Below are 18,653 nucleotides of genomic sequence, written 5' to 3'. Positions count from 1 at the left end.
GACAGTACCATCTTTGTTCTACTTGTTTCTTTTCCCCATTTTACTAATAGATGCATAATTTTCAATTCTTCTTTAAAATAAATCAAGCTGGAAATAATCTTCATCAGATATTGACACATTTTATGTGCCTGTGTACTTACCAAGCATTTTTATACTGTACGCCAATGCAAGGCTTAAAATTAGTCCAACCCATTTGTGAAAAATGAGAGGTCGTAGTGTGTGAATTCCTGTTACATACAGTGAAGTATGTCACCCACCATTTTTTTGTTTCATCGCACCTTAGTCAATTCAAGTGCCTGAAAAGCATGTCTAACTAATGAAAGTATATAAATCACAGGAGTTTGCTGTTTTGTGAAATTGGTCTGGGTTATGACTGATTTGCTAATTCACAAGACCTGCCCCCCCCCCCCACCCCCCACCCTTTATTTAAGGTAAGTTAGTGTTTGTAAATATATCAAAATGTTTTTGGAGGTGCAGAGTTTTTCTGTACTTTGCTTTCAGCACAGTTAATTCTATAAATAAGCATTCCATTAGTTGGCCATTGTGGCTGGATGAGATGAAAGTGTATCATCATCAAAAAGTTTGCACAGGTTAGCTGATGATATAAAAAGGAGAAAGCATGGAGGTCCCACACCGTGTATGTGACCAGTAGCTATATTGATGAAAGCAAAATATTGCAGATGCTTGAAATCTGAAAATAAAAACAGAAAATGCTGGAAAATTTACAGATCTGGCAGTAGTGTCTAGAAAGAAACTGACTTAGTGTTGAGTCTAGAGATGTTTTCAAGGTTTCAATGACTACTCATTTTTTTTAAGTAAATGAGTTGGAAAAGATTCCATGCCCTGAATTTACAACTTATGTACAATAACGAACAGTGCATTTTGCCTGGTTTACTACAACTAGGGAGAAGTGTTGTTATTCAGTGCCAAATCTCAACATCTCTCGGAAAATAGGAAGTCTAGTCAGTTGACTAGGGATAAGACTTATCCCTAGTCAGCCGACTTTGATTCCTGTGGTTATCAGAGCACAAACACTATTGAATACTATTGTCACAAGAGATGATAGAATAATTGAGCTTCTGAAGAAAGGTCTGTTTGCTTTAATGGGCTGTACAGGCCCAAATAAGCCACTGGATTTATTGTCATCTGGTTTTGCTCTGTAAATGGGCTAACCCTCAAATGAGTAAAAGAAAAAAAAATGTTTGAAAGTAGTATCAAAATCAGAAAAAAATGAACTTGTTAATTCAGAGAAAAGGCAGACAACCCCACCAGCCGCTAGAATCACGTGCCAGCAAGTAATCATGGAGAGGTTCAGTTGAATAATCTCCCCTTTGTACCAGTGCAAAGGTACACAGAGACACACCACATGAACATCCTGAAAATATACATTATTTGTGGTAATGTACAAACAGAATGGAAAATATTAAGGTCAACAACTAAGTTAAGAAGACAACATCAGCAAGCTACTTGGACACTCTTAGTTTTTTTTTGAAGTATGAAATTAACAGTTGTGAAATCGTCACATCTACGGAAAGCTCTTTTCCTGACTTCTGTCATCTTTTACTCATTTAAAAGCTCCTACAGTGTGATTTCTCTCTAGTGTCAGCTTGGGACTTAGAAGGTTGCTGAACTTCTACTAATGGTATTTGAGACACGAGTTCTGGGTGATCCCTGAGGGGCTGTGGCAATAGAACAGATTTCTGAATATCAGTGTTGGCCAGGACTTAGCCGAGCTGTCTGGCTGTAACCAAGAGGACAATGGATGTAAAACTAGCAGCAGAAACAAATTGGCTATCATCCTGAGAGGTGACATCATCTGCCATGACCTGACATCTATGACATTTCTCTGCCCATTGCTCTGTATAAGAACAGACTCACGCATATAATACAATACTTGAAGTTCTATTCTCATGCTTCCTTGCACTTTAAAAAAAAATTCAAAATAAAGGCCAAGAGATCAATGGTCAGAAATTCCATTGGTGCTGTCAGAATTGCCACTAGGTATTACATCATTGCGGCTCTCACTGCTGATCACTAGCTTCATCGATTACTCTATAGTTTCAGTGTTGTGTGTCAGGCCAGAAATTGAGACACAAAAGACAATGTGAAATGCACACCTCATTGCATTTCAAAACGTTTCAAAATGTATTTTGTATGTTACAAATTTATTGAAAGAACTATTGGTTCTGAGATAGCCAGATGAGAAATTTGTTTTAAAATATTTTGAGTGATTTCTTGATTTATTTCTAAAGAGTTCAGAATTACTGGTTGATGCAATTACAGAGTTTTTATTTTGAGTGTAGACAATTATTTTCATTAAACATGTGTTGCAAGTTATCAATGTTTTAATTAAGTGGAAAGGGGGAAAATGTTTCTGCTTGTAGGAGTATCAATAAACAAACAACAGATTTCAGATAATAGCTTTGAGGTGCAAGGGGAGGTAGTGGTGGGAATGCAGCAAGCTGTTTAGCATTTTTCTTAGTGCATGGTAAGTGGATTAATATGATCTCAAATGCATTGCCTGAAAAGATGGAGGTCGCAGATTCAACAGTAACTTTCAAAGATAAGTAAGTTGGATATTCACTTGAACAAGAAAATGTTGCCTTGTTCAGAAAAACAAGTGGGGAGGGAGGCTAATAGGATGGCACTTTTAAAGAGTTTTCTGTGATATTATTTCATAAACTGTCTGCTGAAAACGGTGGCAACCGATAGTTGACAGGAAGTGCAGTCCCAAGATATTTACAAACATATATGTGTAAAAATTAATCGGACAGGAGACTTGCATTCCATTTTATGGTACTTGAATTAAGTCTAGTTCCCTGACCAAATGCACCATGATTCCTCTGCTCCAAAACATGTACATGTATTGAACACAGTTTTAAGAGTATAGGTCATGGTACAAATATCTGCGTTATGAAACCTGTAGTTTTACATAATCCAAATTCAATATTCTATGTTGAAAAATGTACCTTGTGTACCAAAGATTAAATTTATAGCAGGAAAAGTTTAAAAATATCATAAATTTTGAGCTATAGTATCATTAATAAAAACTATATTGGTAGAGACCAAGCATAAGAGTTCAAACAATGTTGGAAAGCAACGTGTTTGAATTCAGTATACCTTCTATTAATAGGAAATAAATATTTGAATAGTTACTAGATATTTTGATGTCATCTCTCTAACATGTCTTTCTTTGATGAGGCTCAGGGGGGGATTTGCCCTGGTGCAGGTGTTATCGAGAAACTACAGTACGCCAGTTACCTGAGTCAGCTAAAACGTATGAAGGAGCAAGCACAAGTGATTAATCAGACTATTGCAGAACTAGCAACTATGCCCTATCTACACGAAATGAGTCAACATGAAATTGAACTGGTAAAACAACATTCTATACATCTTCTGCAGTAAATGTTCACATATTAAAAATATGCTATTTCCAAATTCTGTGTATCACTGTGCAAAGTAATGTTAAGAACTGTTTGGTAATAAATTTATCAAAGGTTGGGACATAAAACTGGAAATGACATAACCCTGTTTTGTAGTTGTTTTGACAGGGAAGGAATCTTTGGTCACTTCGGATAATGTTTGTGAACTTAGTTGGGTATCCATATCACTGTAGCACTATCTACATTCTAACGATTCTGAGTAAAGAAGCTTTCTTGAATTCTCTACCAGATTTATTAGCCACTATCCACTTTTTAAGGTTTCAAGTTTTGATCTCATCCACAGTGTTCCAAGCATTAATCATAGTACAACTTGGTTGTTGTTTAGAGATTTTGAAATTGTGCATGTGAGTTTGCTTGCTGAGCTGCAAGGTTCATTTTCAGATGTTTCGTCACCATTCTAGGTAATATCATCAGTGAGCCTCCGACAAAGCGCAGGTGTTATGTCCCGCTTTCTATTTATCTGGTTAGGTTGAAATTGTATTTCTGATTCCTAATTTCGTTTTGTTTATCTAAATGGTGAAAATGGTAGCACTGATCATAGTGGAACACCACTTCCTGGTCATCATGTGCCATGTCATTTTATGCAACTGAACAGAAATTGATCCCTCTCTTACTAAGTGCCATTTGCATAAGTTAGAAGCATTTACAAGGTGATAGTTGACCACCTGTCGTACAGGATAACAACTCAGGTACCGTAAATATCATGCCAGATACCAACTACATATCCATGACAGATGATGCGCATCTGTCCTTGACGAAAAGAAGCAGTTAGAGTGAAGCCACACATCACATTGCAACAACTGGCAAAAGACTAGATCCAATCTTATATTTCCACCAAAACATTACCTTAAATGTATAGAAATAACATAAAAGGATTCTTTAAAGGAAAAAGATGGATGTTGTATTACTGCACAAGTTTTAGACCAGACACTGTACATTTCACGCAGTTAGATGACATCACTGCATAACTTTCCAGTATAAAAGTCTTCACGGAGTGTCTTTCCATGTTCTTCAAGATGCTGCTTCTTACTCATCCTGTGAGTACCTAATTGTGTAACACTTCTCAGAATTTGCTTTATTTTGTCAATATCACTCGCTGTGTGTTTTTGGCTCATATTCAAAAGGGATTGGAGTACAGGTGATTTTAAAATCACTTCTGACTCATGCTCTCCCACTGACTTAAAATGGCTCCTCACTTGTATGCCATAAAAACACAGTCTCCTAGCAACTTTTGTAAGTCCTGTACTGTACAGGATCTTTTTACTGCAGAAAACTCTGTACGTTAGAAGTAATTCAAGGAGTCCAAAGATCATCCTGGAAGAAAATTCTTTAAAAAATCTTTCACAGATATTTACAGTCTTCTGTAAACAAAGTTCTCTCAACCACAGGGCAGTGATGCAAATCAAATGGCCCAATGAGACACACTGTAAACAAAGTGTGGGTCTGTTGTTTGTGCCACATGGATGTGTACTCACAAATCCAGATACTCTAGAACATACAGCGTGACAAATATTAAAACCCCAGTAAAATTAAAGCAAGGACTGTGATTTTAACTGGGGAAACAGATAAAAAAGGAAAAGGACATTAAAGCAAAACAGTGTTAATCATAGCAATGTTGAATGTGGAATACCTGTGGTTTTCTGATGATGCTGAACAGGCTTGACTGTAAACACAGAAAACTTCCACCATTTATTTATTTTCACAGTGATACCATCCTGATCAGTTTTCAGTGAACCCACATTGCACCTGACCATTTTCGTTTTACTAATACAATATTGTGGAATTTTGTCTTGATTTTGAAATCCCTTGCAACTTTCATTTTGGCCTGCTTTTGTAGCCACATACTTTCCTGTTATTAGTCTGTGTCTCAGCCATTGGGATCTGTGCCATTTCTTTTCAGATTCCATTTCAACAATATCTTTTGCTTCCTTATTTCCAATTTTTTTTAGTTTAATTCCTATGATGTTATTTTTATACATTTGTAAATTATATTTTGACTTAATTCATTGTAATTAAGTTTTTTTTCCTCTGGTTTTAAAAGTTTGCTTTATTTGCAGCTGATGGGGTGTGTTATAACGGTTGCAGTACAGGTTCAGCAGCTGATGTCTCTGCCGAATAACATCATACCAACGTTTACCACAATTGGTTTTATTGCCGCTAGTCATTTTTTAAGCCACTCCTGATCTTTTCAAGTTGCAAATGAAATATATGTTTGCTATTATTAACTCAAAATTCAGTGAGGCTAACAGCACTATCCATTATTATAGAATAAATCAAGGATCAACAGCAGTTGTTCACGCATGCATTTAAACATGGAAATCCATCAGCTGCTGTCAGATACCTTTGCTCCATCATTTGGTTTATTGTTCCAGTGCTCATCAATGGGAATGGTGTTGAATACTTATGATATGGCATGATTTTAGGATACTTAACTACGAATTCCTTGTCAATTCTTGTAGAGAAACTGAGGATTAGTGTATTTAGAAGGAAGTGATATTTTTAAACCACGTGCTAATTGATGATTGTTGTCAACTGACCTCTCTGGCCTGAAAAAAATGAGGTTGAAGTTTCATTCCTTTTGAAAGTAATTGGTATTTGGAGATTTCTTATCAAAATAAGAATACTTTTTCAGTTTGCTTTATTTCTCTTTATGACCCCCATTTTCTTTAATCCTTCCCAATTTCTGTATGATCCTTTCAATTTCTCATTTATATTTCCAGTTTCATACTTCACAATGTATTGTCTCCAGCTGCCAAAGTCAATTACCTTTGCTGGCAAAGTTTGCTAACTGGTAATTTAATGGTTTGCAGCCAGTGATGAGTGCACTGTTGAGTAACTACTTGTACAAAATTTTGTAGAATGATAGATCAAACTTATCAGCACCACTTAATTCGCTCGGCTGCTCTGGGGAGTGAACATCATTTAGAGCCAGTGTCATGCACATCATATGAGTGATTTTAACGTGGGTAAGACACAACGTGGCATACAATATATTTCTTACATTCTGATACGAGAAGGGACTTGGTAAGATATTGCACTAGCAATCTTAATGCAGAAAGTGGAGAGGACAGATGTCATCTATTTACAAGGAACAAGGAATCCCTGCAGACAAATCTTGTGAAGACAATGTGATCTGGTAGCCATTACAGTCAATGTCAGAAATTTAACCTCAAAGACCTGGACAGAGTTCTGCAAGAAGTTCCATGACCTCTCACAAGTAGTTAAGGTCAGAGAATGGATCTTCACTTGTCATGCACCACCAAGTGCACCACTGGCTTTACACACTGTTCAATTCATCCCAATCACTCAACTACCAATATCCTCTATCAATCATGAGTCATAATTAACATTTATAAATTCATCTCACCCTCACCTGTGGACATCCCCATTTCATCAGCACATCACCCAAATATATTTCATCACACTTGCTTCTCATTGCTATCCTACATGTAGAACAATTGGGCACATTACCAGAAGTAACAAGACTAACCAGCAGTTTACAGATGTGGCTGGATGCCCTCACCCTCTGCAGCTGATGGTGTAGGCTTATATTGTAAGATATGACTAACAATATGGCTTGCACCAGTGTTAAAACCATCCGAGGTGACAACAGTTGAGAAGTGAGGGGGGTGGCACTAGCATTTGTGACTGACAATATTTAAAGAGAAATTCAAAGATCCAGTAATCAGCTGAAACAAATTACACAAATACCATGGCTTGAAACAAAAAAATCAGCCATACAAGAAACAAATACTTATCAAATAAGCACTGTTCAAGTGAATTAATATTTAAAAACTTTACATCAAAAAGAATTAAAATCTCGAACAATTTTGGGTAAAATTCTTTGTTGGGCCTTTCCTGTTCCTTGTGACTTTCTTACTTATTAGGCTTTCAAATGATCTTTTACTTCCTGGGATTAAATCAATGTGTCAAAGCTTTCAGGATTTTTTTAAATTTCCGAAGTATATTCTAAACATAAAAATATCTCCACATGGTCACTAAAGCAGTTTGTTTCTTCAAATGCTACTGTACAGGACCAAACAAACATTGGAGCTTTATTCTATCCAACAAACAAATCAAAGGCACTTCTTACTTGTATAAGACTATATTTACATACATTTGAGGGACCAGAAGGGTCCAAAAATTGAATGGACCCCCGTTTAACTTCAGCCGAAAGACTTAATATGGTGGCCTTTCCCCATTTGGCATTGGCGGGAAGGGAGCTGTCACAAACTTTGGTGGGTCCCTCAGCACATAGTCCTGGACCTTGGAATGTGGTAGTCTACAAACACTTGGTTAGTATCAACTTCTTACTCTGGAAGATCAGCAAGTTTTGGGCAGAACAAAAAGCATTTTTCAGAGTTGATGGTCCTGTAGGCACAGTCAACATTTGTCTCAGTACATGTCCCGGCGAACAGACATAGAGCACAGAGTTGCAAAGACTTCCTTTGCAAAGACATATTCCAGCAGGAGATTTATGACAATCTCTACATCACCATCCTCCTCTCTGCCCTCCCCACCAACCACCAATCTCCACATGCTGCTTGGACAGCAGCACATGATGGCACACAGGGTTTGGGAAAACATGACATATCTCACAGGTAGTGCCCTTCTCTCCATCAGTCAAGCGATGTCTTGGTGCTTTTTGGAAAGTTCTGGCAATGAGGCATTCTGCCAACCAACTTTGATAGTCTGTTCAGGGGAAAACTGAACAGGATCGACCCAGGATCTTGAGGACAGTAGGTGCTGACTAGTTCCTGGTGGACTTGCGGTCAAAGATATTCTTCTTTGCAAATTTCTTCACGAAGCTCAGTTGATATAGAACGATCCAACTACTTGGAGTGTTCCACAGCAACAAGGCTAGACCCTTCCTTTGCAAAACTGGACACAGATAGAACCTCAGTAAGCAGTGATATTTAGTGTTTGCACACCAAAGATCTGCAAATAGCTTGGTGCAGCCACACAAAGATGAGGGCAGTGTTGAGTACTTTCTTTCTCTCCACCTTATCCAGAGTTTTGTCTGTGGTGTCCCTACAGACATGTTCCATCTTGGACTTCCAGACAAAGCAAAAGTTAGCTCAGGTGACTGCAATGATGCAGGTTCTGGGAAATGGCCAAACCTGCATCATGTACAACAACAGAGAGAGCACCTCACAGTTGACAGTGAAGTTTTTACCCACAATGGAGAAGGAACAGTTCTCCAAAAAGTCCACTTTCTGCCCTACCTTGGCGATAATTTCCTCCCAAGTTTTGCGCATGCCTAGCCCCTCCAAACCATTTTCTGAGTGCCTTCAGGTAATCTGTCCAGACCACGAATGGGATAAAGAATCAGTTGTTCCATGAACCAAAGAACATGAACTCGCTCTTATATTTTGGCAGCAGGGATAGAGAAAGGCAACATAGACTTAATCTTACTGTATTAAAGTGTATGCAGAGACAAAAAGACATTGGAGTTTCACGCTTATGGACCTTTGACCAGTGACAGGATTGAGAAAGTAGCTTGCAAAGCATATGTAGTAAGAGCTTTACAAATAAAAATATTAAGTACAGAAGTGGGGAATTTATCTGGAGCTTCTGTTTAATTCACAGAGAATTGTGCCCAATTCAGGGCATCACTGTTTAGAAAGGATGTGAAGTTTCTTGGGGGGGAAGTGCAGTTGTGATTTACTAAAATGTCTTGAGATGGGGGAATTTAGCTACAATGTTACATTGATGAAGCTGAGATTATTCTCATTGGAGCAAAAGGAGTTTGGGGAGAGATCAGAGGTGTACAAGGTTCCTATCTGGAACAGTCTGACAATGGTACAAATGTAGTATTGATTATATATTCCATAAGTTTGTTCATCCAATTGTGTGTCAACTTGCATTATGCAGTAAATATCTGCTTAATATTATTGAAGATTTTCAAGTGAAACTATGGAATGGACTTTCCAAGGAATGGCAGTCTTAGGCAGCTTGCTAACCCATTCCTTCAGTATGCAATGAAAGAGCTGTGTACCGCTGACAAAAGATACAGATCAGGGCTCCTTCAGAAATGTGGAGCCATACTTTCATTCCGACAGGACTCTTGACTGTACCCCAGCAGCATTTTTCAAAGCAGTTATATTCTAAATTAAAGATTCTTTGTGTTGTTGGAGGGATTGTAATACAAGGTGACCATGTAAATGATTGAGTGTTTAGGGTAGTTGGACAGTTTTGGGTCCCAGGGTCCTAAAGCTGGTGGTACAAGAATTAATTTAGGCACCATTTGAATACTTTTTTTTAAGAAAGGAGTTGGCCTGTGTATTTAATAGTCTGAGATTTCATGGGTACATGATAACAGAATGCTCCAGATTCTGTGAATAGATACTTTCAATGGGGTGGGGTGTAGCAGAATTACTGAAAAGAATCTTTAGTTTCTCAGGCAGTTCTTTCAGAGTCTGCTGTGATTGAAGATTCTGTAGAAGCAACATGCGCATCTCCCATCAATGCTTCTGAAGGTACTATTTGGCAAAAGTCAATATATCCAATTAATGTTCAGAATTTCTATTTAACATTTGGTCTGTTATTGAGTGTCCTGTGTCTGCTGTTATCTTTTCTCCATTGCTTCTCCTTGCCTGCTTCTAATCCTGCAACATTTTAGGGTGCAAATTAATTTTAAACGCAAGACCTGTGTCAGTTAGAATCACAGACTAAGTTTGAAAGGACCAACCTACTATTCACCAGTCCGGATTAATTACAAAAGAAAATTCAAAGTACATTTGATAAACCGGAATGCTCTCCAAAATGTATCAATATACTTTAAATAACGATAATCACCTATGATTCCACAATGACCTCTGATACCCAAAACAAAGTTCAATACAACTGTACAAATAAATACTTATTACATACTTTTAAACTACCATTTTAAAAACATACCTACTTTCAAGGTTTTTGAGAAGACTTGAGCTGGTAATTTTGTTTGCAAACATCTCATCACCATGGTAGGTAACATCATCACTGCAGCTCCAGTAAAGTGTCAGTGTTCTGTCCCACTTGCTATGTGTGTCTCAGTTTACTGGAGTGGGTGGCATCACCTCTGGATACAATCAGAGAGATGGTAATAAAACTGACTTCCTGGGTGCACTGGAATCTGTGTTACAGACTTCCCTTCCTGGACATAAAAATCAAATGTATGGCCAATGGTGAGCTCCAGACACACTTTTTTGAAAACGGTTATCACAGTAGGGACACCCTTCTGCACAACCCCATCTCCCCACCATAGAAAAAAAACACAAGCTCCTGTTCCCAGTCTACATTCCTACTTTTACAAGAGCCTCAATCTGCCCATGCTTCTAACCTTCTATCCGCTTCTGTCTCATTTGCTGTTGCTCGTCTTGCTGGTTCCTGTTCCCACTTTCTGCTCAGACCAGAGTCTTCAGTTGCTGGTCTTGGCTTCAGTTCCAAATTTATAGCTCAAGTCTTAGACTCCATCAATTAGCAGCAGGTGGTCAATGCTGGTCATCCTGGGATTTAACTGCTATCTGCACCAACTAACTTCATCCAATAGAGGGATCATGGTCAATTTTATAGAGCTGTACCACAGATAATTCAAAAATTTCATAACATGTTGTGCTATAGATGGTATTTATCTTCTATTTAGTGCTGTATTTTGTTTTGCACCGTAGTTCAGTGAGAAGTGCACTATGCTGCAAATATACGCTGAGTGTTTCAATTTTTACATGGATTGTCCCCAAGCGAGAAATAGATGAAGGATTAACTGGTTTTAACATCGGTTCACACACAAAAAAAACTCAATTGTTTAATTGAAATAACTTGCTATAAAATTTTCAGGAATGCAGCCACAATGTTTAGGTAAGGACTTACTATGTTACCCATTTGCGAATTAGCTGCATGCTTAAACTATAAACCATATTACAAAAGGTTCCCTTGTTTAATAGCCATTAATTGATGTGTTCTGATGATTAAAATGCAGCTGACAGAGAGGATTAACATAAAACAAAGGCCTTCTGTCTGCTGTAAGAGATAAAGTGTGGAGCTGGATGAACACAGCAGGCCAAGCAGCATCTTAGGAACACAAAAGCTGATGTTTCGGGCCTAGATCCTTCTACAGAAAAGGGGGTGGGGGAAGAGGGTTCTGAAATAAATAGGGAGAGAGGGGGGAGGCGAAGATGGATAGAGGAAAAGATAGGTGAAGAGGAGACAGACAAGTTAAAGGGGTGGGGATGGAGCATGTAGAGGTGAGTGTAGGTAGGGAGGGGATAGGTCAGTCCGGGGAGGATGGACAGGTCAAGGGGGTGCGATAAGGTTAGTAGGTAGGAAATGGACGTGCGGCTCGAGGTGGGAGGACGGGATAGATGAAAGGAAGAGCAGGTTAGGGAGGCGGGGATGAGCTGGGCTGGTTTTGGGATGCAGGGGCTGGGGAGGAGGGGAGTTTTTGAAGCTGGTGAAGTCCACATTGATACCATTGGGCTGCAGGGTTCCCAAGTGGAATATGAGTTGCTGTTCCTGCAACCTTCGGGTGGCATGGTTGTGGCACTGCAGGAGGCCCAGGATGGACATGTCGTCTGAGGAATGGGAGGGGGAGTTAAAATGGTTTGTGACTGTTGTTTATTGTGAACCAAGCGTAGGTGTTCTGCAAAGCGGTCCCCAAGCCTCCGCTTGGTTTCCCCAATGTAGAGGAGGCCAAAATGGGTACAGCGTATGTAGTATACCACATTGGCAGATGTGCAGGTGAACACGTAATCTGTCTGCTGCCAGGATTTCAGGTATTGACCTCCCTGAATTCCTGCATATGGTCACACACCAGCTAATCTGACTGTCACTTGCAAGGAGATAAGTACAAGTTTATTTTTTGCCCTGCACTGTTTGTGAAATCAGACAAAGGATGTTCTTTCAGATTTTGAAAGATTCTGTAACATCCTATGAATGATCTGTTCCAAACTAAACCACAAATCTTCTTTCCTTGCTAGTCAGCAAGAGAAATTTCATGCTTTATAATTAGTCTCATTAAAATGTGGACATGAATGACATTTTAATAAAAATTATGCAGTTGAAACTAGAAAGGGCTTGCAATGGTTGGAAGTGTGAGAGATTCCAAACTATTATATGAATTATAGGCAAATTCACATATGATTTGCAACATAGGTATCTTAAAATTATTGTTGCTCATGTCCACATTTTAATAAGACATTGCTATTTTATATTCTGTTAAAGGACGTATTTTAAAATTCTAATAAGGCAAATTCACTGAGACAATCAGTATTAAGAGTAAATTAAGAAAGGTTAGCTGTCTCACTATAAATAATCAAGCTGTTGAAACATTGTGCCTGCACTCACTCAAAGCCAGTTTTGGGAAAATGGTTTATATCTTATTTAAATGCTCCAGTGAACTGTGAGAAACATAGCAATGTCCCATTACAGCTCACTGCTTGTAACTTTCCTATTACCAGCAGACAGGAGAAAAATATTATGTCTTAATCTAGAATGGCAGATTACTCAATATTTTATGATTTTTTTTGGTACAACTTTGAGTTCAGTTATATTATTTTCCTGTAGATACTTGATTGATAAGACTTTTGTTTACACCATAGCTGCATTCATTAATGACTGATGCTGTTGACACACTTGAAGGAAACAGGAATAATAGAGAATGTGTTTGGAACAAAGCTGAAAAGGTAACTGTTTCAAATTAGTGTTTTATGCAATTCGAACTAAACCAAATGAAGTTATATTTAGATTTGAGTGAATTACTTTGCAAATTATGCCTTTGAAATGTTTTTTTCCCCCCGTTTTTGCATAATCTAATTATTGCACCTTTTTTGAATTACCCAGGAGCTTGGGGAGAATTTTTATCTCTAAATAGTATAATTTGTTCTCGTCCTTTGAAATTTTACTATTTTGCATTTATCCTGATGAAAATAAAAACTGTTTCCTGCCCATTATTTATACCCAGACGATAGTGCTATATTGTTTTAATCACTTAGATTAACTGAATTTCCTCAGTGTCCAAAAGTTTTTATTCCTCTAGCCACACTTGATAGGATAAATCTAGTTGAGGGCATAATTTACCCCGGCAATGAATTCCAGGCAGTTCAAAACAAAAAGAAAAATCAATACTAGAACCAAAACTTTTACAAGCGATTTAAAATCATTTGCATTCAATGTTTTTCTTTGGCATTCCAAAGGAAGGAATTACTTAAAAAATATTAATAGATGGTTGATTACAGGTTGGGCTAATTGAGGACTTTATCTACCAATTAGAAGATAATTTTCTGAAGTCAAAAGCCCTGAAAACAGCTCGAAAACAGAGAAGAGAAGTGAAGAAACTAAAAAGTCAGAAACTTGTTCTGTTGCCTGGTGACTTGAAGCCACCCAGAGACTCAAAAGTTATAGGAAAGTCACCTACTCAGACTGATCGACAAGACAACAAAATTTCATCTTCAAATTAATAAAGTATCATCTAGGAACATTGATTCCCCTGCTTCAGTATTCGTTGTTGAGGCATTACTTTTCCATTGGAGCTTGAATAGTTGTATTGAAATGCTTCAAAACTTGAAGATAAAACTGGAATTGAAAGATTAATTTTCTTCAATGATTTTTTTTCTTGACATTACATAGCTGTGTCAGTGATCAATTTAAAATATATCAAGAACAAACCACTAGATTTCATAGACGATTAATAATTAATAGTTTGTTTATGTATAGTTTTCAATTTATTAATGTAGTGTGCAACTAAAAACTCTGCTATCTACAAAATACCGAGACAAATCATTTCACTTTTTGAACTTTTGAACTCACCTCTTTGGATATTACACCTCCATCAAAGGTGGGACTTGAACTCTCAACTTCTGGCCCAGAGATAGAGACATCGTCACAGTGCCACAAGACCCTTTCCCCTTCCGTTTTTATGGTTTTTGAAACCTAAGTCTTAAGAAAAGTAAACTCGTCAAAAACGTGCATATTATTATTTACTGAGACTCAAGTTACAACATAAGCCAATCATTTTACCCAGTTCGCATTCTTAGTCACCTTCCCTCCCAATAAGTACCAACATGCCCACCCACCCAATTCTAACAACCATTTAGGCCTTTTACCTTCAAACCTGCTCTTATTTGAGTTTATATCTTAGTTACGAATCCTGATCTCAACTTTTGAAATATGTCATCCCCATTCACTTTGTCTCTCTTCCATCTCGGACCTCTTGATATGTGCTAACACTTAACTTCTACCTGCCCTCTTTTTTTCTGAATGTACAGACATTAGAACTACAATGATCCAGAATTCTTTTAAATCAAATATAGTATTTCTGACCCATGTAGAATTAAAAAAGGAACCCACCTGCCTTCAGACACCTTCTACACTAAAAACTCCAGGGACTTCCTATTATAAAGCTGCTTAGGAATCCACAAATCTATCACAGGTAATTCTTTGTAAAAACCCCACCCCATTTTGAAGCTGTGTGTCATGTTCTGAGATTTAAATGTCTAGCACAACCAGCTGTTTTGACAGCTCCTGTGAAAGTGATGTATGAAAGGCAAGCGTGGGTTTAGAGTGGCAGTTGGTTGAGAGGGTGGGTGACATCATTAGCATGCCAGATGTGTAGGATGCCAAATAAGTGAATGAGAGCTTAGGGTGGGTCATGGTCTCGTTAAGGGTCACCGGGGTGATCAGTGGTAAGTTGGGAAGTCAGTTTAATAGTTACCTGAGGGTTTTTTGAAAAAGGTTCTCTCAGGTTAGCTATTAAGCTTGTGTGAGTTGGACCCCTCCAAATTATGAAACTTTGATGCATGACTTTGGAGGACTCCAGGTGCAGGGGAATTGCCCACTTAAGAATTCAAATTTCCGTGGAAATTGAGTTAGCTGCATCTGGGATTTTGCGACTCAAAGTCAATGCTACTAATGACTCTCTAACCACTCGTAATTATAATCTGCATTATTCCTTTTATTTGTATTTCCTTCTACCAAGCAACATTCTTGTGAAACAGCACAGTTTTGCTTTTGCCAAGATTAATACTATTTCAAGGAGCATGGAAATGCACACAGCATTGTAACTGATTATAATGAAGGTTTTAGATAGGGTCCTAAATATCTTGACTACAGTTCCTCTAGGAAGGCTGCCGTTGAAAAAAGAAAGTAGAAATGAGTGGAAATATTTTATATTGCATATATAATTTCCTGATCATAAAAGGACTGTCATTTGACCAGAGACTGAATGTTAAAATTGAGGTCACACAAGATCAATTTTGTGACCTCTTAATTAAAATACAGTCATAAAAATGAGCAAGAGCAAGCATAGCACAGTGGTTACATTCTGAGATGGCAGTTTAGTGAGGTACTTTCTCCTGTGCTTAAAAGGGACTCATTCAAAGATTATTCAATCTCCTGCCACAATATATTATCTTTACGTTAAACACCAAAGACAGCATCCATTTTTGCTTGGAATAACCAAGTAGACCAAAATCTCTCAGAAGCAAGTTACTATGGAAGTTGAAATTTTGAAACAGGCAATAAATGCTTGAGAAACTCCAGTTTGAGAGCGTCCGTGGAGAGAAAAACAGAGTTCACATCCAGTGTGATATGACTTCTTCAGAAAAGATCTGAAGAAGAGTCATATTGGAGTTCAAATGATAACTTTTCCTTTCTCGACAGATGCTTTTGCATTTTCTTGTTTGGCAATTATAATTTCCATATTCCATACACAGAGGTTGGTATATTCTGCTGTTCTTTGCCATTTGTTCCACATCCTGAAAATAAATGCTGTAAATTTATAATGCAAAATTAAACAACCCAAACATTTTTGTTTCTTACCTCAAATTAGATTGCATGAATATGGACAATTCAGGAGATACCTGTACTTCCACATAGGTTTTCCGAAATTGAAAAGCTAAAATCAGGAAAATGTCTACGAATTTCTTAGTGCTTTAGCAATAACTGACCATATAAACTATTTCTTTAAAAAAGTTTATTTGCATCAAGGATCAGTTTATATGAAATTACACCAAGTAAACTTTATATACAAAAATTAAAATGTCCTTCACTTAGCAGCTCAGATTATTTTGCAGATTAGATAATCCATAACATAATAACCCATTATATGAAATGCAAATCAGACAAGAATATTTTTCTTCACAACGAAAAGTGTCAGTACAAGAGTATTACAAAACTAAAGTGATTCATCAGATATGCAGATAGATATCCAGTTATCAAAACATTCAAAGTATAGAAATATCAAATATACAAAAAATATTCTAGCAAAGAAATGAATGTTTAACACATGCAAAATGAAATTCCATAAGATGTCGCTAATTTTAATGAGGTGCACCTAGAAAAATGTTATCATCTAAGAACTGTACTTTGACATTGACTAAATAATTTAATACATTTTATATAATAAGAATCATAATCAGAACCTCCATCTTTTTAAAAAAATAGCTTTGGGTAAAGTTGAAAGATGCCCCCTGCTGTAAATTAAGGCAACAACCCATTTATGTTGGTCAGAAAACTACTTTGTTAAATTTCCCTTCTAATAAAATTTGAAATACTTTAAATTGAGAAAAACTGAACCAAACATCTTGGAGGTATTAAGTAATTTGCACATTAGGATTGCTAAATTTTAATTTTGAGGGTTAAATAAAGATACTGTTTATCCCATCTTGAGTTTATGGATTTCAATGAATTACCTAGCAGCAACAGACTTTGAGGCAATTTAACCAAATCCACTCATTGGGAAATTTCCAGGATCAAGTTCAACTCCCATTTTACAGCCTGTTCAACTTTATTCTTCCAAAGTCAATTATATATATCAGGCCATTGTAAAACCAGCATTCCACTGAACCTGCTCCCTTATTTGAGCGAAGAGTTAGGCTAAAGTGATCCCCAGGAAGTTGATTATGTCAGTTTAATCAATGCATTAAAATGATACACAAACATGTTTGAATAAAAAGGCTACAGAAGCAGAGTAATAAATAAACTTGTACAAAAATGTACAAACTGAAGCAAGAAAAACAGCAATCAAAATTTCTTCAATTACACTGTTCAATCAGGTAGAGAATAGTATTGTAATGTTGGAACAAGGTTAAACGAAAAAAATCCACAGTACAGTCAGCATTATCCTTAAAATTATGCATGCTTCAAATACAATTCCATTTGATATCATTCAGAATTTTACAATGATTGCAACTGATCAAAAATATTATTTTACATGTTTAGCCGAGGTGCAGCTGCTATATCAAATGAGTTGTTGATCGACTGAAAGTGTGGTATTTTTTCTCAAACATTGCTGGTAGACTCACCAGTGAAGGCGATTGTACTCCCTGTGTAAAACAAAGATCAGTTTTTTTGAAAGGTTTTTTAAAAATATACGTTGACTTCCGTAACTAATATTTGTTCCATCCCAAGGAAGCAATTTAAACTAAAGTTGCAAATCAAGGTGCAAACAGATTTCCTAAGAACCACAGATTTGCTTAACACGAGAATTAAACACATTCCCTTCCATTTTCATTTTTTGGCACCCAACATTTTTCAAGCAGAGTTCAAATTTTAATCTTGGTCAAATGCAGAGTAAGACTTGTTTCATTGTGATTCAATGTAACACCTCAAATAAGAGAATTCACAATGGCTACAGTGCCATTTGCTTATAAACCAAACCCCTCAATTAGTTGAAGTCTGTTTCATTTGGTGATTCAGTTTTTCTTCCCTGAAAAACAATCTATATTTCCTACTTGTCCATTTAAACTCATATTGTCTTGTCCTACAAAGATAATTCACTTTAATGACTGACAGCCAATCAAAACTATCTAGTGTTTTATTGTTTTATGGTACATCAAATTGAAATGCTTACATTTCTGTTTTTCCTTTATTTAATCTTCAGAGACAAGGAATCACTTTGGTAGCTCCTTAAGTCACATATGATTTTTCTTCAGAACTCAGCTCCAAGGAAGAGTTATACTGAATGCAAAGCACCAACTGTTACTTTTCCCCAGATGCTGTGTAGCCTTCCAGTTTGTCACTTTTATTTAAATTTCAAGCATCTCCATTAACTTTACTTGCAGTTTCACATCTGATGAGATGTTGTTGTGGTTATTTAACCAGGGCATTGCACACTTTGAACATGGGATACTTCAGTGTATATTTCACCATTTTAACCATTTGGATCAACATCCTCTTAGCATTGATCACTGCTCTGCTGTGGTCGCACCCCATATTATGATATGGCCAAAATACTTG

The 18,653-nt window shown here is 37.1% G+C and overlaps 2 protein-coding genes across 4 annotated transcripts in view; one reads left to right on the top strand and one right to left on the bottom strand.

Moving 5' to 3' along the window:
• LOC125457738 (spermatogenesis-associated protein 16-like) overlaps nucleotides 1-13,876 on the top strand; it is a 111,458-nt gene extending 97,582 nt beyond the window's left edge. The window contains exons 8-10 of the mRNA XM_048542322.1: nucleotides 3,208-3,372; nucleotides 13,019-13,102; nucleotides 13,655-13,876. Coding sequence (XP_048398279.1) covers nucleotides 3,208-3,372; nucleotides 13,019-13,102; nucleotides 13,655-13,876 — 471 coding nt within the window. The remainder of the gene's footprint in view (nucleotides 1-3,207; nucleotides 3,373-13,018; nucleotides 13,103-13,654) is intronic.
• Nucleotides 13,877-16,625: 2,749 nt separating this feature from the next.
• The window catches only part of ect2 (epithelial cell transforming 2), an 86,777-nt gene continuing 84,749 nt past the window's right edge, over nucleotides 16,626-18,653 (bottom strand). Inside the window, exon 24 of one of the 3 annotated variants that reach the window (XM_059651090.1) lies at nucleotides 16,626-17,740. In XM_059651090.1, the coding sequence (XP_059507073.1) occupies nucleotides 17,697-17,740 (44 nt within the window). In that variant the 3' untranslated portion in view covers nucleotides 16,626-17,696. The remainder of the gene's footprint in view (nucleotides 17,741-18,653) is intronic. The other 2 variants (XM_048541958.2, XM_048541959.2) reach the window with 2 other exon arrangements.

Source organism: Stegostoma tigrinum, chromosome 14, assembly GCF_030684315.1.
Source record: "Stegostoma tigrinum isolate sSteTig4 chromosome 14, sSteTig4.hap1, whole genome shotgun sequence".
NCBI classification, from domain to species: domain Eukaryota; kingdom Metazoa; phylum Chordata; class Chondrichthyes; order Orectolobiformes; family Stegostomatidae; genus Stegostoma; species Stegostoma tigrinum.
Note: the sequence above shows the minus strand (reverse complement) of the source record. Positions and strands in the feature narration are given on the sequence as shown.